Source organism: Kogia breviceps, chromosome 13, assembly GCF_026419965.1.
Source record: "Kogia breviceps isolate mKogBre1 chromosome 13, mKogBre1 haplotype 1, whole genome shotgun sequence".
Taxonomy (NCBI): Eukaryota; Metazoa; Chordata; class Mammalia; order Artiodactyla; family Physeteridae; genus Kogia; species Kogia breviceps.
This window is the reverse complement of record NC_081322.1, coordinates 61,026,968-61,049,258: the sequence shown is the minus strand read 5'-3', so window position 1 is coordinate 61,049,258 and position 22,291 is coordinate 61,026,968. Positions and strand designations below refer to the sequence as shown.

Genomic DNA, 22,291 nt, shown 5'->3' with positions numbered 1-22,291 from the left:
TGGGTTGTACACTGTAGTTGGTGACTGACATTGACCTAGGAATTAAGAGGTACATATTTTTTAAAAGAAAATTAGTGAAGTTTAACCAACTGTACTTCAAATTTTTATTTCCAAATACATTCCTCCTAGACCTTCATCTTCTTCGTGTTTCATATTGTCATAATCACAAAATGTTTATTTGTCATGCAAGGACAGCTTAAAATTTATATAATGGTATAAGCAATTTTTCTAAGCTAATAATATTCTTAAAATTCTCCAGAAATTTTATGCTAGAAATGATTTCAAGTATAACTCTTAACCTAGTCTCAATATATTCTTGCTGCCTCAAGGACTATATTGCTTTGAGATCCTAGAATGGGAATAATTGTAACACTGCTATTATACAACCATACTAAGGGGAAATGAAAATCAATATCACTTTCTTAAGGACATACACATTCCAATTAATTTTATTAAAAATTCAATTTTTCCTCTCTGGCTTAAAAAAAAATGGGAATATGATTTTCCCCATATAGGCTTTTAAGAGATTATTATTATTAATCAGAGACATTAATAGAAGACAGAAGCTTTGTGTGTTTAGAATGCAGATGAGGAAAAAATATTTATATCCATTACATCCTAAAATTTTTCTTTTTGAAAACTAATAGTAACTTTAGAGTGGCTACGTTCACTAGGCATTTCTGCAGTGGTAGAAATAGTCTGTATCTGTGCTGTACAGTACAGTAGTTAGTAGCTCCGTGTGCCTGTTGAGCACTTGAAATGTGGAACTGAATTTGTTATTTTATTAAGCTTTAATTAATTTAGCCACCTGTGGCTGCTGTATTGGATAATGTTCTCTAGAGTAAGATCCATCATAATTGCTCTTACCTAAAAATCATTCAGTAAAATATTTATCCTACAAAGTCCATAGTGTCAACAGGTTTAAAATTCTGGGTTGCAGGCAAAAAAAATCAGATGGTAGAGGCTTTTTAACACATAAAGCAATTATAACAAGAACAACAATAAAAATTATTTAACAGAGCCTGCTTCATTACAGAGTCCACTTCGAGTTCTATATAAGTTAGAGGAAAGGGGAGGAGTTTGCTTCCCTTGTTTTGATTCTAGTTTATTCTAATTTATTTTTCCACTTCCTTCACTATATAGCAGCCGAGCTGAGTTTTTAGGATGTTTAGGAGTTCAACAAATGAGACACACACTGTAATTGCAATGAGTGAAAGGTGGGGCATTTGGAAGCCACAAATAATTTTAGGTGAAATCCCGATCTGAATTAGCATATCTTAGAAATAAAATATCAGCTTGATTTCCTTCCTCTTTCCCAGAAGACTATCATCTGAATAGCAGTCATGCTTAAAATATCAACCAGTATCATGTTTGAGGCTTAAAAAAAGTAAAACATGGTCATCTAACAATAATGAAGTTGGAGATTGCCCAAGCCTTATGATTACTCATTTTATAGATGAAGGAACCAGAGCCAGAGAGTTTAAATAACTTCACCAAGGTCTTACAGTGTTTGGGGGCTAATGATTTCACTGTGGCTTTTTAATATTTATGCTAGTCTTAAGCAGGATGTGTGTGTATCTTGGTGTGTGTGTGTTTTGCATGTATTTAGAAACCTGTGTAGCAGTGACAGAATCTTACAAAGAGATAAAGAGAAAAGAAGTTTCTAGGGATTACAGCTTTGAACAACATGGAAATATGGTCCCTTTTCAGGTTGGGTAGCTTTATCTCCGGAAATCAAGAGTTCCACTCTATGTGCAGGGGCTGATACAGGTGTTTATTTTTAATGCCAGCACATTTTTATTTGGAAATGAATGTGTATTTCTCTAACGATAAGGCTTTTGCCAAAATGGAAATATAAGCTTTTTAATTTCACAAAAGTTTGCATTTCCATATCTTGAATTTCATACCAAGAGGGAATTGATACAGTTTATACTAATTGTACTAATTTTTACCAAGGCAAAACATTTTTCTGAAAGACCAAATCTTTGGGAGGATAACTAGAAGTTTAACTAAACTAGTCGATTTGCTAATTATGTCATTAACTATGAGATTTTTATATGACGTTTCCATGTTTACTTAGGTGGGTTAAGGTAGTCAGCAGGCTTATGGTTACCCTCCCGAGCAACTCCAAAACAAGCCAAGGTTATTGCTACTGCTGTGTTCACTGTCCGAGTTACTTCTTCTGGTGTCTTCCCCAGAGATGGGTTCACTTCCATTATATCTAATCCTGACAGTAGCCCTACAACAACAAATGGAAATAATGTAATTTATTAAATAGTTGACATTTTAAATTTAGTACAGACTGACTTGAAATATTATCTGGGAATAGAAAGAGGTGTAACAACTGAAAACATTTCAGTCATTGCATCATGCAGTGGACATTTAGGAAGTATCCGTTGGGGCTCGATTTTCAGATTTGGGAGGTATCAATGTATATTGGCCGGGTGTACACTTCCTTCTTTATTTACTCAGATTTTTACCTACCTGTTTTGTAAATTTCTTCTGTGATGTAGAGACCTTCTCTGTAAGACAGACCTCCCTGGACTGGTGTGCCAGTAGCTGGTGTGAAAGACGGGTCCAGTCCATCAACATCAAAGCTCAAATGAATTGGCCTTTTCTTTCTTTTAAGAGGTGGGAAAGGAATTCAGCTTAAAGTTGGTGGTTTAATATTTCGTAGAAAAATACAGTTCTTACTTTGCTTTATAAAAAGTAACAACCCAGTGAAGTTCCATTATTGTACTTACTGGCTTTTTTAATAACTTACATTGACCAGTGTCAGTAGCAAGTCCTTTTCATAACATTTATGTTACACACATACAAACACACACAAAGTATCATACCTTCCTAGTAGATAGCTGAATGCTTCTTCCATCACCTTGCCAATTCCCAGTTTATCCACTTCAGTCATTGAAAAGTATTTAATTCCCAGAATTTTCAAAATGTAGCTATGAAAGAGGATATATTAATCTACAATTTATAAGGAGGCTGACCCTATGCCCTCTTGTTTCCTTTTAAAGAAAAGATCAGTGTGGTGAGATTAAAAAAATATTTAAGTCTGGTGAACTGTATATATCAATATATTTTTAAATAGCAAGTCAAGGTAAAAATCACCTGAATACATACACATATGTGTATGTACGTGTATACCTATAAATATGTGTAGATATAGATATATAGACTTGGTGCTGAAAATAAATTTTTCTCATCGGCACGCCTAGCAAGAGAAAGGACAAAAAGGAAGATAAGTCACATCAAGGAATAAACTTACTGTTCCCCAGGGTCCACGTCTCTCAGGCCGATATACACAATATCTTTGGCAGATAGGCAGGGAGTCACCCAGGAGAATCCTGGGACATCGGGCATCTAGAATTGCAATGGTTCCATTGGGTTATATATGTTTCTATTGAGCAAATCTTACACTGAAAGTTAAGGACACTTGTTAGATTGCATGTATCTTGCTAGAACATAAATCTCAGGGAAATCATTAAAATATAATACAGAATTAAGAATGAAGTGCCTGCCCGCCTGTGCTACCCTTGTTTGCTTTGGCCTTACCCAGCTTCACCCTGTGGCCCAGACCTAAACCTGAATCACTTGTCAGCGTTTACCTGCCCTGCGCCCCATTTCCACTCCACCCTGCTTTCCTGGAACTCTTCTGTAAAGAAATCAGTGTGCTTCCATTACTTTCATAGCTTCCTTCTTTTCTTCTCTTTCTCAGTAAAGACTTAATCCAGAGGGTGGTTGAGAGTGACTAAGGGACATTTTCGATCAGACATTTGGTTTGACCGTATCTTCAGATGTCCTGGAGCCAAGCCTGGCTGTTTCCATGAGCTAGCTACGCATTTTGCAAGCCTATCACTTTGGTCGTCTGTTCGGAAAACATCGTTGCCGACATTTAACATTAAGGAGGTTTTGATCCCCAAGTATCATCACAACGGCCAATTCGCTACGGTTGAATCAATAAAAATTGTTTTATTGATATGCTACAGCATATCAATAAAATTATGAACCACAATGTTAAATCTTATTCTGGAATTTCATCTTAACGTCTTTTAGAAAAGAAGTTTCCAAGGAGGAGGTAGTTCTTCCTCTTGTGGTTTAGATATATGCTTCTCATAGTGAAGATGTTAAATAATAAACCACCATAATCCTCATTTTAAAACTCCCATTTTTGAAAAGGCCCTATGATGTGGGGGGGGGGGTACACTTGGTAAGAATGAGAGGCTATGGGGTTTGTAGTAGAAGGAGGAGGTGCCAGGAGACCAGTTCTGGCCCTTGTTGCACATTTGGTATGTCTGTTAACTTGCTTATAGAGGATTCCTCTCTGCCCCACCTAGTAAAAAGGGAAGCTACATATGAAGTCAGTTTGCAGACTGTCAAGTAAGATAGAGGTACAGAGCCTCACCACCTCTATCCGCCCACCCATTGCTTATTGGCTGCCCAGAAAAAGGTTTGAGAAATTAATCAAGAAGATGGCACAGGGGTTCTTAGTTCCCCTCCACTTCCTGCACTTCTGCTAAAGATAATTCTTTTGTAACAAAATACCAACCAGCTGTTTACCTTTCCCTTTAGTTCCTTCAGGAGGAAAGATACAGGTTGTCCATGTAAGTTCCCAGTGGTAGTTGTCAGTGGAGTGTTGATGTCGGTGTGAGCATCCACCCAAATGACACAGAGATCTGGGTGGACCCTGGCATGGCCAGAGATGCTGCCAATTGCCAAACTTTAGAGGAAAAGAAGTTTGTATGGACATCAGGTTTGCAGTATCATTACATACATCATATCATAAATGCAGTCTCCTCACCTGATTTTCCTTAAGTCGAAGTGGCTAATATTTCTGAGAGGTTTTAAACTGGAGATGCCAATTAAACAGTTTTAACAATAGAGAAAGTATAGCTTATACTTACTATTTACTAACAAGTTATTTTTATTCACTTCAATGGCATTACTAATAAATCTGTCATTTTTTCAAAACCACCTTCTAATAAAATTGCCAATTATAGTTTAAAAATTAACTGTGAAAAGACAGTAGCCACACAGGAAATTTTTTAGCATGAGACACCACTCAACTCTCAGGATTAAATCAGGCTCGTTTTCTGTACTCTCATCTCTCTTGGTAAATACTAATTCTCCCAAGTGAATTGTGACAGAGTCCTTCCATTTTTCTTAAAATCCAATTCTTTTACAATTGGGGAGCATCACTGAGAAGTCCTTACATCCACTTCAGCCAGTGTATCCTGGGAGCTCACTCACTCAGATCCTCTGCTTTCACTTTCTAGTCTCCTGCTATGTATTTAAGGACCTGCTCTTAGCCAGATCCAGAACCCTCAAAGTTCATCTCAAACATTCCAAGTTCCAGAAAACTTGCCAGAATGAAAATGCTAAGTAATATCTTACACAAGAGTTAAAAGATCAGGATTTGCCATGCAATGCTTGCATTCTCCCACTTGTGAATGTTCAGGGATCTTCCAGAGAATCGTGAACTTTCAGATTCTCAAAGTGGAAGCAGTCGTTTCTTGATGTTCAGGTATTGATGATTCAGCTTGATGTCTGTCTTTCCCTACAGGTTTCTTTTCCTTTGGCCATTTGCCCCTCTTAAAATTGCCACTTACAAATTTTTCCACTTAAAAAAGAAAGTGAGCTCCAGTTTCTCAGTGGCAGTTTTGTCACAGAAGCCCTGGTAACACTTTGGCTTTAGGGGAGAAAACAGAGGGGGATGAAGTAACTGACTCTCGCATCAAGAGCTATTGTAACGTTTGTACTTTTTATCTAATTATACTTCTTCTGATAACATATCGTGGGACCTTGAGAGTAAACATGGAAAAACTCGCACACAAAAATTATCTTTGCCACATTATTTATAATGGTGAAAATTTGAAAATAACCTGAATATCTGAAAATATGGATATATATAGTGATATCATACCTTGATGAAAAATTAAGCAACAGTTAACAATTATGCTTGTATATATCATGAAGTAACATAAGGAAATTTGTAGTGTAGATTGTTAAAATCATACACAAGGAAAAAATTATGGCAGGAAGGAAGTATGCCAGATTTTCAAAATTCCAGTAGAAATGGTTGTTAGAGCATTACAGCTGCCATTGTTTTTTCCCTTTTATATATGTGTGTGTATTTCAAAATGTTTACAATTATTAACTTTTATAATGGGAAACACATGCTTTAGTTGTTGACCTAAATGAGCTGTTTCTATTATCAGTAATCAAGTACAATAAGCTGACTATGAATTTCCTCAGTGCTCATTTATTTAGAAATGTAAGCCTGAATATTTTGCCGAAATCCATTCATATGTCATGTATTTTCTGCTGTTACAAAGATAATGCAAGCCTTCAAACAGAGCTAAATCTGTTTCCAAAATAAGTAGTAACCAATACAATTAAAAGAAAAAAGACAGAAAATTTGGTATAAAGTATTGATCAATGCTCTCTCCCTTCCTTATTTTCTCTCTTCTCGTGGTTTTGGTGGTACTTCCTCTACAGTATTTGTGCCAGACTTCCATAGAGATAATCATTAAAAAAGACCTGTGGTCTCCGCCCAGTACAAGACTGGTCCTTCCGTTCCTCTTGATTTCTGCCACCACATCAGCCAGCTGTTCACTTGCTTTTCCCACAGACCTTGGATTCTTCACGATTTGAAAGGGACTGTCATTAGGGACATCAGCAAAGGTCAGAGCCCCATAATCTTTCACATCGCACTCTATAATTAAAATTAAAAGTGTCAGGTTACTAAGTAAAAAAAGAATTACAAAACAGCCTGTAGGATGATTCCAATTTTACCAAATAGGTGTATTTGCAAAAAAAAAAAAAAAAAAAAGTATGGAATGGCTGTAAAAACTTGTGAAGGTAAAAACCTTGTCCACTGTTGCCTGACAGCATCATCCCACCTTTGCTGTACACCCGCGCCTGCTGTATACTGGGTTCTCTGCAAATATCGATACTTCTTGAATCGAGCCAGTTAGGCTAGACGCGAAAGTATAACAGCGATAAGCTGGTTCGGGCTTAATGGGTGGCATCACTGTCTTGCTCTCTGTCTCTGTTTATGTGCTGTCTACTTTTCTACAATAAGCGTGTTTTGTATATGTAATGAAGAAATTGTTTTTAAAAGAATATGTATACATATGTGTTTATGCCCAGAAGAAAATACACCAATATTTTCTAAATTTTCTTACACTATATTAACAGCCCGTGGCTTCAGTCCAATCTGTCACCAGCTGAAGCAGCTCAGCGCCCTGCTCTGTCCATTGTACCTGCCTCATAGTGGGACTGTCTGAATTAAATAAGAACGTGTGATTAGCAACGAGCCTTAAAGCTTCTGTGAGGTCAGGAAATAAAAGCTCTATTATTATACTTCTTTAATAAAGAAGTTGCAGCTAGCCCAAAGTTTCTAAGGACCCAGGTCACTCCCTAAAAGGCCCTGTTTAGGCTTCAATTTACAGAGCTTCATGTGATATAAGTACAGCGTTCTGAACTAACCAGTCATTGTACGCTGTAGTCATTAAATGTCCGTGTGTATCCATGATTCAGTAACACCTTCAAGAGATTCAACCTGATATAAAATATGACCAAATTACGCTTGTTAACAGAGGGACTAGTCTAGTCCATTTCCCCAAGCCTTCTGTTCTCTCTTGGGGTCTTTTTTTTTTTTTTTGGCTTTATGAGGTATAATCGTTATTCACTAAAATTCACTCACTTTAAATGTACAAGTCAACCAGTCTTAGAAATATCTACAGTCTTGCAACCATCACCATAATCAAGATTTAGAATATTTTCATCACCCCCTAAATTCCCTTGTGCCCCTTTATGGTCAATTCCTGACCCCCCCTCAGGCAACTACTCATCTTTGTCTTGCTATGCTTTCGTCTTTTCTAAAATTTCATACAAATCATACAGTCTTTTGTGTCTGGCCCCTTTCACTCAGCATGATGTCTTTACCATTCATCCATGTTCTTGCCTATGTCAGCAGTCTGTTCCTTTTTATTGTTGAGTACTATCCCATAGTATGGATGTACCACTTTTTGTTTATCCAGTCACCAGTTGATAGGCATTTTGTTGTTTCCATTTCTTGGCTTTTATAAATAATACTGCTACAAACATTCATGTAGTAGTATTTATAGTATATGTTTTCACTTCTCTTGGGTAAATATCTAGGAGAAGATTTGCTGGGTCAAGAGGTAAATGTATGTTTATTTAAGAAACTGCCCAAGTGCTTTCCAAAGTGGCTGTATCATTATGCATTCCCACCAGAAATACACGAGGGTTCCAGTTGCTCCATATCCTCCCCAACACTTCATCAGAGTTTTAAATATAAAGATGACGTTTACGTTAGCCCATACTTTTAAAATTATATCACTTTGCATTTGCATGCTCATATATATATGTATATGTGTACATATACACACATATATATACACCATGCAAACACTAGGTACTATTATTATATTACTGTTTTATTTTCTTTCCTTTCACAAATAGGGGTCCTCTTGCTAGTAGTGTACTTCCTGCTGCCCCTGGCTTTTCATTTTCAATTCCCCTGACTCCCCTACCCTACCACCCACCCCCAGTTCTTGCACAAACACATTCTCTCATACAAGAGTCTGGCTGGAAAGACAAAATATCTGAGTGAGGATATTCATCCAACAGTATTTACTGAGCATGCTCCCCATCGCTGCTTTTTTTATGTACTTTTAAGGTTATAGCCAATGCTGCAATTCTGTGGTTTAAAAGTCACTCCAGACACACCCTCTTTTAGCAGGAGCCTGGTCCTTCCTTCAGAGTGAGAAGGAAATCAGGCTGATCTTTCAAGTTAAAAATTACCTTGCTCAAACTAGTGGTTACCAGTGGGGAGGGGCAATATAGGGGTAAGGGATTAAGAGGTACGAACTATTACATACAAAATAAGCTACGAGGATATATTGTACAACACAGGAAATATAAGCCAACATTTTATAACAACTGTAAATGGAGTATAACCTTTAAAAATGTGAAGCATTATATTGTACATATATGTAACATATAATATTGTACATTAACTATACTTCAATAAAAAGTAATTAATTAATTTTTTTAAATTACCTAGTTCTTTAAGTTTCTCAAGCAGACCAGCCTTCCTCAATACTGTAGGGCCTTCTTCCACCCCTCCTCGTGGCTGAACAATTAAAAAATAGAGTAATTCAGACATTATCATGACCATCTGATGCCCACAATAGGAACCCTTTTCATTAATCAATTGAAGAGTGACTATCCATTTTTGAATACCTACAGAGTCAGGAATTTACATTATCTCATTTAATCATCACGGCAAGGTAGACTGAATTACCCCTATGTCAAATATGAAGATCTAGAATCAGAAAGGTTATATAACCTTCCTAACAAGTGGGAGAGCCTTAGTTCACATCCGCATTCTTTAGATTCCAAAACTTGCATCTCCTCTTCTCCATCACACCGTGTTACCAGCACAGTGAACACATATTTTGTACAAAAGCACTCTGAGAGATGGAGATACAGTGATTAAAAGGAGAGGGCTTCTGTCTTTGAGTAACTAACAATAGGGGATTTGGATATTTAATCCCAATTACAGTACTTAGAGACTTGCTTCAACGCAGATACAAGATTCATAACCACAAAAACAGGATGATCCTAACTCTGCCAGGGGCAGAGTGTGTCAGAGAAGTCTGCGTGGAGTAGGCTGATATTTCTGCTGAGTCCTGCAACATGAGTAGGTGTTCAGGAAAATAGATAGGGTGATAGAGAAACTTCGCAAACCAGGGGAACAGCTTGAGGAAAAATATAAGGAAAAAAAAAAGAGCGTGGCATGAGAAAGACCTACTTGCAGGTCCTCACGGTGGTAAGTTAGGGCTCTTGGGGAGAAAGCAGGCAGCAGGGAAAATCATCACCCAAGAGCCGAAACCACAAAACTAACCCAGTGTTTCAAGTGTTGACCTGCTTAAGCATAGTTGGCACAATTCTACCTTTGCTCATTCTACATCAGGGAAGCTAACACGCTTCTTCCTGGCCGTAAGTCTTCTCCAGCCTCCTGGCAGATTAGCCATCTAAAGAACAGGTTCTTGCATGTGTCTCTCTGATTCTCATTTCCAACAAGCCTTTTCAACACAGGAGGTTACTTTGTGTTCTCAGGGGAGAAGGTGTGACAAAAGACATGTGGATCTATCCCCAGGATTGTGCTGTGGCCCCAAACTAAGTAGATATTTCTTCCCAACTCAAATTACCGGATGACTTGCCCTGGCTGCCAGGCAAATCCTCCATGTCAAATTCCTGTCCCTGGGCTTCCCTGGTGGCGCGGTGGTTGAGAGTCCGCCTGCCGATGCAGGGGACGCGGGTTCGTGCCCCGGTCCGGGAGGATCCCACATGCCGCAGAGCGGCTGGGCCCGTGAGCCATGGCCGCTGAGCCTGCTCGTCCGGAGCCTGTGCTCCGCAATGGGAGAGGCCACAACAGTGAGAGGCCCGCCTAGCACAAAAAAAAAAAAAAAAATTTCTGTCCCTGGCATCCAGGGACGCCCCATGCTCAGCTGGACACATTTGCTCCTTCACTCCACTCCTTTTTTGTATGACTTCCACCTCCTCTCAAGTAGATACAATTTCTCCTTCTTTAAACTCCAACAGAGTGCTGCTTGGCTCAATTTTTGCCTTGGTTTTGTGTTTGTTTTTGTCTTTTCTCCATTATTAGATGTCAGTCCAATTTTTTCTACACTTCCAGCACTGTTTTTGTAGTATGGAGCTGACACTTAGTAGATGCTCAAAAATTGTCAATTTGATAAAACTCCCTGCCCTTTTTCCCTCTCCCTTTCAAACTTTAGAACAAATCTCATACACCCCTTACAAATGAACTTATTTACAAAACAGAAATAGACTCACAGACATACAAAACAAACTTATGGTTACCAAAGGGGAGATGGAGGAGGGGATAAATTAGAAGTTCGGGATTAAAATATACACACTACTATATATAAAATAGATAACCAACAAGCACCTACTGTATAGCACAGGAAACTATACTCAACATCTTGTAATAACCTATAATGGAAAAGAATTTAAAATTTACATACATATATAAAACTGAATCACTTTGCTGTACACTCAAAACTAACACAACATTGTAAATCAACTATATTTCAATAAAAATTTTAAAAATAAAATAACACCATTCTGAACTTTAAGAATTATATTTTTTAAAAAAACAAAAAAACAAATCTTATACACCCCTTAGTTGATACGAAAGTCCTCCCTCAGTATCGGTAGAGGGTTGCTTCCAGGACACCCACCCTCCCCCACCACCTCGCCATCCCCCCACCCCTGCTCCCCCTACCCCCTGCCCCCTGCATGGATGCTCAAGTCCCTTACATAAAATGACATAAAGATATTCCAGATACAGAACCTGCAGATATGGAGGCCCGGCTGTATATTTATTATAATATCACAGTCAATCAATTTCACAGAGTGACACTTTTTAGTTTGTTTTTTTTTTTTTTTTTTTTGTCTGATTCAAACTGCTTCTAATGATTGGTCTTTTCTCATTGTTCTTTGTTAGCTCTACTGACTTTGAACCTGGGCTCCATTCCCTAACTGACCACAGCTCTAAGATCCGCTGTAGATCTAAATATGCACCAGTGCAGGTCAGGAGCACAGGCTTTGGTATCAGACAGTCCTGTCTGGAATTACAGAGTCAAAGCTGTGTGACCTTGAGGGAATTCTCAAATCTCTCTGGGCCTTAGCTTAGTTAACTCAACGGTAAAATAAATATAATACCTACTTCACGCTTTGCCACCACCTCCTCCCCTTAACCACTGCCCTGTAAGGGAATGGAGTCCTTTTTCAGATTCAACCTTCTAGCCCTTTAATCCTCTCCTTTGCCTATTTATCCAACTTTACCTCCTTTAAGTGAGGACAGAAATTTATATGTTGGCCATTTTTTTCCCTTCTATGCTATGGCTTAGTGTAGAAAAATATCTCTCTCTGAGTCCTTACCATCCTGAGACAATAAGCTTCATTCTCATGGGGCCATGTTTTAATAAGGAAGAGCTGTAGAAGGCAGGAAGGAAGAATTATGGAGAATGGAAAATGCATCTGGCTATACTGTCCCCTAGAGTGGCTGTTATTATCAGCATTTGGCCTTCTGCTGAGGTCCACGGGTCAGAGCCTATTCAAGCCGTTTCCTCCCTTGCTTCCTTCCTTCCTTCCTCCCTCCTCTCTTCTTTCCTTCCTTCTTTTTTTATCAGTTATTTCAGTGCTATCTTTGTTAGAACCTGTCCCAAGAACAGGTGAGCACACTGTGGATTTTGCAATTACCCCCAGCATTAAAAGAAACACTTCTTTATCAGCAAAATGTCCCTGTGTTTCAGGAGAGACCTTTGAAAGATTTCCAGGGAAAGTAAAGCAGTATTGACTGACAGTCCAAATGCAGTTTGCATCTCTAACCTCCGACCTGTCCCAATTTGTTTTGTAATAAGAAAGCCAGAGTGCAAAGCAAGAGTTCAAAACTAAGAGAAGAAATACATTGCTCAGACGGGCAGAGAGAAAGTTCTAAGAAACCTAAGAAACCCCATTTAAAACAACCACAACCACAAAAAATCAGCCTGGGAAGGTGTCAATTCACACTCTATCCTGTTTGTTTTTGTTTTGGTTCTTCCCCATCCCCCCTCTTTGAGCACAGACGCTTACAGGAGTCGAAGATATCTGTAATCTCATTAGATTTCCCAGAATGAGTGTGCCTGGGAAGAAAAAAAAAGACTGTATATTTACGTGTTGCTGGAATGTTTTGGAATCTGGGAGTTTGATAAATTCATTAGTCCTTTCAATGTGGTCAACTTGCAGGTGGGTTTCCTTTTTTGTTTTTCTTTTTTCCTCCCTCAAAGAGAGGTGCACAAGGGACTCTACCTAGTCCATGAAATCAGCACTTTTATAGAATCATGAAAGCCCTAAAATAATATAAATCACTCACAAAGTTGATAAGTCAATAATGTTTAGGTTATTCACATTTTTAAATTCTAAAGGTTGCTGCCATTTATGAAATTTTTCTAGGTGTAAATTATATAACTAAACAAATGTGTTTTCTTAAAATTCTATCTCCTTCTACATATACACCAAAAGCAGTAACACCAAAAGCAACGAGAGCACGGAAATCTAAAGGAGTAGCTACAATGCAGAAATAGTCAATTTCCATTCAAATAAAAATATTTTCTCAAAAAAATATGAGGAAAAATTCAGCAGATTTAAATAAAATTAGCTGTGGCTGAGATTAGGAGCCATAAGAATAAACGGACTTGTGACCATAATTATACAAGGATGCAAAATGGTGAGAGGACTTTAAAATATAGATTTCAGGTCAGGTTGTATCAGGGAATTTAACTCACTAGACATTCACACCTTACGAATTGTGAAGTTCGAAACGTTCTCATAAATTCCTGTTATTCAAAGCCAGGGTTTTTACTCACCTGGCCCTTTGAGAAAGGAGCTCCGATGATCCCTATGGATTTTGGCTTGGAACTCATGCTCCAGCACTGCTCACCGCTGCACCCAAGGTCTCGAGCCTGTCGTCACTCTGTGCAACTCTCAATGACCGAGAGCACATATTTTTTTCTATTTATAATTGAGTTAAATCTGTTTACTTTATTCTAATGAGGGAGAGTGGCTCCACCTACTGAAACAAAGCAACAGTCAAGTGGAAGTCCAGCAAGTTCATACTTAGAATAACTATGAGTCCTCCTGGGTCTAGGTCTCTAATTAAATGAGATTATTCATGTAGCCAGTTCACACCCCTTTGACAAAGCCAGCTGGGGACATTAATCTTTCCCAATCACCACTTTGATTTCCTAATCGTAATTATCTTTTCTAGTCATAATTAATTAATCAAAACCACAGGAGAAGTGCTATGGTTCTAGCAGTACAAACTCAGGGCATGGATGGCACTTACCTCCTCCAGGTCTTTGCATCCTCCTGTGTCGAAAGGGCTGGGACTAGCAAGATGGTCTCCCACATCCTTTCCAGCTCTACAATGCTGAATTCAGTTTTCACTCTGGGATTAATAGTTAATCCACGAGGCACACCTCATACACCACCAGAGCACAGTCTCAGGGAAGGCATATGACTTCTTTTTCTGATTATTAATTAAAGAAAAAATAAATTGCCTGATTAATAACCCAGAAGTGTTACCATACTAATTTTAAAAGACGATATGTGGGAAAGTAACTGTTATTGGACTCATAATATCAAAATGAAATAGAGATGCAAAAACAGCCACGACTGAGTTTTTATCATGTGCCAGATGCTGTTCTGTTTTATATTATCTCATTTAATCCTTATGTGAATTTTATGACCAGTCATTATTTGTGTTATTTTACTGATGAAGCAACTAAATTTCAGAGGGGTTGCCAAATGTCATAAAGAGGAAGAGCCATGACACAGTCGTAGGCATTCTGGATCCACCTAACCACTGGACTTTACATTCTAAACGCAGATGAAGTGTCAGCTATGTGTGCCTGTCAGATCCGTGTGTAAGATTTTATAGAAAAACCCAGACGAACTTTTTGGCCAACCCAATATGTCCTAGATATTTACTTGGTGTATTTTGTATAGCTAAGTATTAACCTCTTATGGTTTCACATTGCAAATAACTTTTTTCTAATCTGTCAGTAACCTGATAACTTTATATATATGTCATCACTCAAGATTCCTATTTTTTGAAATAGACAGTTGAATAATTTTTTCCTTATGCTTTGCACTTTGGAAGTTTCATTAAAGTCCTTTGTACTCCAAAATCACAAATATATATTTCTGTATTTTCTCCTATTTGCTTTAGAGTTTATGTTTCACATCTAGTTCTTTAATCCATCTATACCCATCTTTGTACATTGTGTACGTTTTCTAACTCTATTTTCCCTTGTAGAGTCCATCAGTTTCCTCAACAACACCCACTGAGCCATCCTTCCATTTTGCCTCATGGATCTGAGTGGTACTTCCCTCGTGTACCAAGTTCCCCTACACACATGGGCTCTTTCTTCTGATCCATTGACTTATTTAACTGTGGCTGTACCAGGTGCACACTCTTTGATTATCCTGTCTTTATGGTACATCTTACCATTCTTCGGTTAATAGTAACATTTTGCTCTTCTTTTTCAAAACTGATTTAGCTATTTATGAGCCTCTGTTCATCTACATATTCAGAATAAATTGTTGGTTTCCCTAAAAAAAATCCTGCTAGGATTTTTACTAAATTTGTAGATGAGTCCACAGAGATTTGATATCTTTCAGGTTTCATTGTGGGTGTATTATTTTTACTCTAACGTCTGAAAGTTCCTTCTATATCAAGCTGAGGTTGCCTTCCTATTTATTACTTGACCCGGTGATTACAACCCTTCAATCCAAGTAAAACACACTGTCCCTCGGCTTCATGTCTTTCTTGCATTCTCTATTGTTTAGCCTGTATATCCCCAAATACCTCACCAGTTTCTTATATTACATGATGGCTACTCTCCTTCAGGTCATCAACTTGGTCATTCCCTTCAAAACATCTTCTGGCTTCCCTATGGCCGCCTTAACTATGTGGTTCCATCCAGAACCAAGTGCACACATCCAGGTGTAGATGTTGTCATCTAGCCCATCAAAGACAAATTTGGTAACGCTTGACTTTCCAATTCACTGATAAAAATACTGAACAGGGCAGCACCCATGAAAGAGCTCCTTGGTATTCCAATGGAAACCTCAGCCCAGATTGCCACAGTTCCATTAATTAGTCATGGACCCATAGGTACAGCTCTTCCCTCAATTCCCAGCTCAACCACTCTATCCTGGCTGTAAGGATATCATAAGGAACACTGCCAGCTATGTCAATAAATTCTTTACACTTTGCCTGCTACATTTTGTCACTTACCAGTCTGACCTCCCTGTCAAAGGTGATGAATTGACCCTGAGAGACACTTTCTTCTTGGTAAACCCATGCTGACTTCTAGTGATTACTGTTTCCTTTTTCTTGTGAACATAAACCATCTTTTTGACCTCCAAAGCTGTCATCTCAGGACTTCTAAAGGAAGTAGACAGAGGGCATCTTACCTATATCATCCTATCAGAGCTCCAGTTTTTCCAGCTTAATCCTTTCATTTATCTTAGAGTGTACGTATTAAGTTTTTAAAGCCCTCCTCCTAGTAATACAAACCTCTTATCTAATATCTCTCCTTCTTTCCCTCCGTCTCTCACTGTCTCTCTGTCTCTGTCTCTGTCTCTCTCTCTCTCTGAAATCCTATCTAGCGCTTTCCTGAAGATGGGACCACATCTTATTTGACTTTGATCCAAAGCCACTAGAATGAGGTTTGACACACAGGCCCTTGTATTAGTTGCCCAGAGCTACCATAACAAAATATCACAAACTGGATGACTTAAAAGAGCAGAAATCTGTTATCTCATAATTCTGGAGGCTGGAAGTTTGACATCAAGGTGTCACAGAGCCATGCTCCTTCTGAAACCAATAGGAGAATCGTTTCTTGCCTCTTCCTAGCTTCTGGTGGTTTTCCCACGACCTGTGGCTTTCCTTGGCTTGTAGATGCATCACTCTAATCCTCCATCTTCACATGGTCTTCTCCCTGTGTCTCTGTGTTTTCCTGTGGCCATCTTCTTATAAAGTCACAGGTCATATTGGATTAGGGCCCACCCTACTTCAGTATCATCTCATTTGACTAGTTATACATGTATGCAATGACCCTATTTCCAAATACGGCCACATTCTGAGGGACTGGAGATAAGGACTTCACCATATCTTTCGGGGAACACAGTGCAACCCTTAAGAGCCCTCAACGAATGGTTTTGCAATAAAAAGAAAGGATGAATAAATAAGTTACATGATGAGAGAAACCAAAAAATCATATAGCTCTTACTCTCTACCTCTTTCTCTTTCTAAGGCTTCAAACTGTGGCCCATCTCTGCATTGTCCTTTCATCAGCCAACTAACAAACAAGACTGTCTTCCGATGAAGCCCAGGAGTCTTAGCACTTTTATAAAGAACTAGAAAGTACAAAAAATCCAAAGGACTAAATCTCTAATGAAGTGATTTCAGGGAACCATTTTGTTTGATGCATTGCCCAAACTTTTTTTTTTCTTCTAAATACTTTTGTATTGTGTACATTCTTTATATTTTGTTGTAACATATTATTTGAGAACAGATTCCATTAAAGATTTTCTTTTTCTTTAAGCCATCTCTTACTCAGGAAGTGACCTGAAAGGCTGGCATTGGAGCCTGTTTCATCTCGGTCTGGGTCAGGGTGGGTGTGAGGGATGTGGGTACGACAGCAGGGGGGTGGGTCTACAATGTATGTGCTACAGATGGGACATTTGCGCTCGGCACCAGTGTTTCCAGCTTGGTGGTTCTTAAGCTTTTTTGAATTATTGAGTGTTCTTTTTTTTTTTTTTTTTAATTTTTATTGGAGTATAGTTGATTTACAATGTTGTGTTAGTTTCTGCTGTACAGCAAACTCATTCAGCTATACATATACATATATCCAGTCTCTTTTGCCCAAACTCTTTAAACCCAATACAATAAGAAGGAGCCTGGCTCCTGGAACACTTTGATTTTATAGAAATGTTCAAACTAATGAACCCTGGTACATTACCTAGTCATGTCTCTAGGAAGGAACTCTTCTAACCTTTTGAGGCATGCTAGAAGCTTAAGCAGAGTGGGTGGCCATGAAAGAAGCTTCACTCTGCATGTCTGGCTCATGTCACTTCATGACTATGTGTTTATAGCCTCCTCCTCTTTCTTTGCCTTCCTCTCTTTACGCAGTCAGACTTGAGGCAGTCCTCCTGAGGGTGTGGAGGCTATAAGAAACAAAATGTCGGGACATCACTGATCTCTCTATGAACGTAGGAGCTCGGGGCAGCACTGCACCAGGAGACGGTGAGTAACCCCAAAGTGGAAAACCCACCCACCTGGTGCCCCGAAGTCTCCAGAGCTATCCCTCAGTTCCCAAGGGCACCCTGAACTGCAGCCTTGGGATGGGGAAGATATTTAAGTTTCATTTCGGATTCTGCAGCGGCAGACTCCCAGACAGAATCTAAGAGAGAAGGAAGAAGGTATAAATCACAGAAAATGATCATCACTGGTTTCAGGAGCACACGTGAGTCACCTGAGAGTGCCCTAGAAATGTGGGGACTCAAGGTCTTGCACTAACAGGCAAAGATTGGAGCCAGAGAACTACTGTGTATGCCTGTTATTGGGATCTAGATTTACTCCAAGGCAAGGTGGCTGGAAAAGTAGGAAGGCGGGCATGTGGAAAAACCGTGTCCCCTGAGGTAGAGCAGCTTGCTCAACTCACACAACGAATTGAGTCTAGAGCTGAGAACGGGATCCACATTTCTTGGGCCCCTCTAATGCCACTCCCACCTCTCATGTGCCACTTCTCTTCACCTGCAAGACTTCTTCATTCTTATAAATGAGACAGTCAAACTTTAGCTTTTAAAAAATTAAAAGGATTTTCGGCATTTTTCAGAAATGAAACCTGGTGAGTAGTGAACCATATACTCTGAGAAAGTTGACAAAGAATCTGTAGAAAACTCATCCGGTTCTCTGCCTAGACCCAGAGAGTCAGATCATTATATATTATGTTTCAGTGGTTACTTTCTTTCGATTTGTCCTACTAAATGGTGGATGCCCTCAAAGTCTGACTTCTCTGGAAAATTAAACTGAAATTAAAAACAAAATGTTATTTTTTGCTGAGGAGTTTTAGTGTGTCTGTGTATTAATCGGCACTGGATATCAATTTCTTGAAACTATCAATGGAAACCAGAAGTGTGTTAATTTAAGAGATGGCAGGATTTTGTTTTAAGGTTATCTTGGCTCATGTTCTGGGAATTACGTTATCTAAGCTTCCAATGAGGCATTTCTGGAGGAAAGTGGGGTTTTGTCTAGTTATTTTCAGGATTTTTCTCTTTGCCTTTGGCTTTCTGTAGTTTTGGTGTGCTGGGTCTAGCTGTGCATTTCTATATATCTTTCTTGGATTTGTTTGGCTTCTTGAATCTGTGGATGAATATTGTTTATCAGGGTTTTTTTAATTCCCAGCCATTTTTATATGTGCAAGTGTCTCATATTCTCTGCCTCAGCTTCTTTCTCCGCTCCTTCTGGGATTAAAGTTAAAAGTATGTTAGGCCTTCTAAGTCTATTCTCTTATCTCTTGCTCTTTTTGTTTTTTTATCTTTCCATGTTGCATTCTAGGGAACATCTTCTGATCTATTCCCTGGTTCAATAATTTGTCCATCAGCTAAATCTCTTTAATGAATTCTCAATTATTATCCACTTTTTTTTGATATGGGTTTCTTCTCCCTGTAGCTATTTCCAAGTTTGTCTTTCATTTCTTTAAACATAGTAAATATAGTCAGCTTGTAGTCTGTAGCTGGTAATTAGTGTTTGAAATCTTTGTAGGCCTACTTCTATTCTTACTGTTTCTTTCTTATGGTGATTTGTTTTTTAATGCTAGGTCACCTTTGTGCTGGTCATTGATAATGAAAATATTTTCAGGAATAATGTGAGAAGGTGATAAAAGTATCTTCCTCCGATAAAATCTGAGTAGTTTCCAGGTACCTGGGGCACAACAAGTCTAGAACTACCTCAAATACAATTCAGGGCTCAGAGTCTCAGTGCCACCCAGGTGAACTGAAACTTGGATGCAAATCTTTGTAAAAACTGGTTTCTTGTCCACCTTACTCTGAGGATAGTTCCTCTAAAGGGTCACAGCTTTTTTTTAAGGTCTCTTCTTTAATTCTGAACTTTTTATATTCCCTGAGCTTTGATTTATGTCCATTTCACTCCACAAGGCTGTCAAAACAAAAGTTAAAATTTACCTGAATTTTCAAATGCCCCAGAGCAAAAGCAGCTTCTGTTCTAGCTTACTTCCTGAGGCTCCCATTTTCCCTTTTAATTTTAACCTCACAATTCTTTACTGTCATGTTAGGTCATCACTGCTTTTAAGTGAGTTTTGCCCATTATTTTTAGTTGTTGACATCAAGAGAGATGATCTCAATAACCTTGCCTACTATTCTTGGAAACTGGAAGTTTACAGGTGAATTTTTGAGAGTATTCTTGCAAAATACAGTAGAAAGTTGAAATTATGATCTTTCCAGTGACATTTCCCAAAAGGGGGAATCGACAAGATATCCACTCTTTGGGTAAACCGTTTGAAGATGTGTCCTTGGGACACATCAGCAAGGAGGCTTGGCTCTCTGGCTTTCCAGAGTTAAGGACGAATGAGAGTCACCTCTGAGATCATGAAACATCTTTACTTGGCAGAGTTCAGCACTTTCAAGGCAGCCACTCAGTTTTTTAGCTTATATGCTATAAATTCTCTGGTGAAGGACAGAGCTCCTCTGACCTGTATACATGCACACTTACATTCTGTGGGTGGTTCAAAACACATTGCTACTCAGAGAGAGGGAGGCTGATGAAGACAGAGGGCTCTACCTACCTAGATTCCTCGGTAAGTAATCAATCAATAAGTATTTAACAAAAACCATTTTATTTACTGCTTGCTTCTGTACTTTTTGTTATGTGGGACCAGAGGTATAATATATAGACAGAGCCCTTAACTCAGGATGAATCTAGGATCACAGATTGCATGAACTTGTTATGTCCCCTTAGTCTCCTTTAATTGCCACAGTTCCTCAGTTTTTCCTTGTCTTTCATAAACTTCAGACTTTTAAAAAGTCTCTCAACTTAGGTTTGTCTGAGGTTTCCTCTGATTAAATTCAAGTTTTACATTTTTGCAAGAATACCACAAAAGTAATATTGTATACTCTCAGTGTATCACGTTAGAGGGCATGTGATGTTGATTTGTCCCATTACTGTTGAGGTTGACTTTGATCTCTCAGTTAAAGTAGGATTTGCCAGTTTTCTCCACTGTAGAGTTAATATTTTTCTCTTTGTGATTAATAAATGTCTTGTGAGGTTAATCAGTTTTATGTAATTATCCTGTTTCTCATTATACTTCAACCCACTAAGTTTAGCCTTCATTGATGATTCTTGACTAAAACAGTTATTACTGTGACATTTGCCAAATGGTGATCGTTTATTTCCATCACTTTTTACATTTATTAGTTGGAATTCTACTCTAACAAAGAGCTTTTATTCCTTCCCCATTTACTTATTTATTCAGTTATTCATATCACCATGTGTTCGTGGTTTCTACTCTATGGGTATTGATCCATCATATTCTGTTACAAATGTTGGTGTCCCCCACATCCAGCTGATAGGCTGAATCCCTCACCCTCAATGGTATTTGAAAATAGGAGCCTTTGGGAGGTAACTAGGGTTAGATGAGGTCATGAGGGTGGGGCCCTCATGATGGGATTATTGCCCTTATAAGAAGGTACACCGAAACCTTGCTCTCTCTCTCCATGGATGCATAAATAAGAGGTCATGTGAGCACACAGAGAGATGACGGCTGCCTACAAGCCAAAAGAAAGAAACCTACCTTACTGGCATCTTGATCTTGAACTTTAGAACTGTGAGAAATTTCTATTGTTTAAGCCATATAGTCTATAGTATTTTGTTATAGCTGCCTGACCTAAAACATTACCGTTTATTATTTTGTTCTCAGATTACCCCAGATCTGGCCAATGTTTCAAGCTGACTTGTGTATCTTGTTTTAATGACACCATCTTTATTGAGCACTTCCTTACTTTCTGGAACCATGAGATATTCCAGGCTTGTCTTGTACTTTCACCTTGTTCTTTCCCTATGACAGCCCTGGGGCTAGCCATTTGTCCAAGAAGCCCCAGTTCCTTTTATTTGAGAATGGTATGTGGAAACCAAGATCCAGGTGCCAGGAATGCCCATTGCTCCTGGGAAATCATTGCCTCTGTGCTCTTTCAGCAGGTGGAGCTAGGAAATACACGCACACACACACGCACACACACACACTCACACACACTCCTATTCCTATAACCATCCATCCATCTGAAAACAAACCCTCACAGAACCAGAACCAAACAATCCAGAGATTATTTGGGGGAGGGGGACATCCAGGAGGAGAGAAGGGCAAGGAAATTCCCAGAAAAGAGGGTACTTACATGTTTATGTGTTGTTTCTCAGTAGTCTCCCAGGAAGCCTCTGGGGCAGAAAGCTCTGAAGGGCAGCAGCAGCTTGGCACCTTAAATAGCCACAGGGTTTATCTTATCTATGACCAGCAGATGTTGGGCCCTATTCGGTGAAGTATGCAAAGCAGACAGGCAGCTCTAAATGGCTACAAATTTGCTTATTTGGGCAATGCTTAAAACAACTAGA

The 22,291-nt window shown here is 38.8% G+C and overlaps 1 protein-coding gene across 1 annotated transcript; it reads right to left on the bottom strand.

The window, feature by feature from the left end:
• Positions 1-91: 91 nt before the first annotated feature.
• On the bottom strand, positions 92-22,164 carry ARG1 (arginase 1). Its single transcript, XM_067010802.1, has 10 exons — positions 22,078-22,164; positions 13,946-14,128; positions 13,467-13,672; positions 9,091-9,163; positions 6,541-6,715; positions 4,561-4,720; positions 3,269-3,363; positions 2,841-2,945; positions 2,485-2,621; positions 92-2,239 (listed from the first exon to the last, which is right to left on the bottom strand). Exons 3-10 carry the CDS (start codon positions 13,521-13,523, stop codon positions 2,073-2,075), a joined length of 969 nt encoding a protein of 322 aa, XP_066866903.1. The 5' UTR covers positions 13,524-13,672; positions 13,946-14,128; positions 22,078-22,164; the 3' UTR covers positions 92-2,072.
• Between the last annotated feature and the right edge of the window lie 127 nt (positions 22,165-22,291).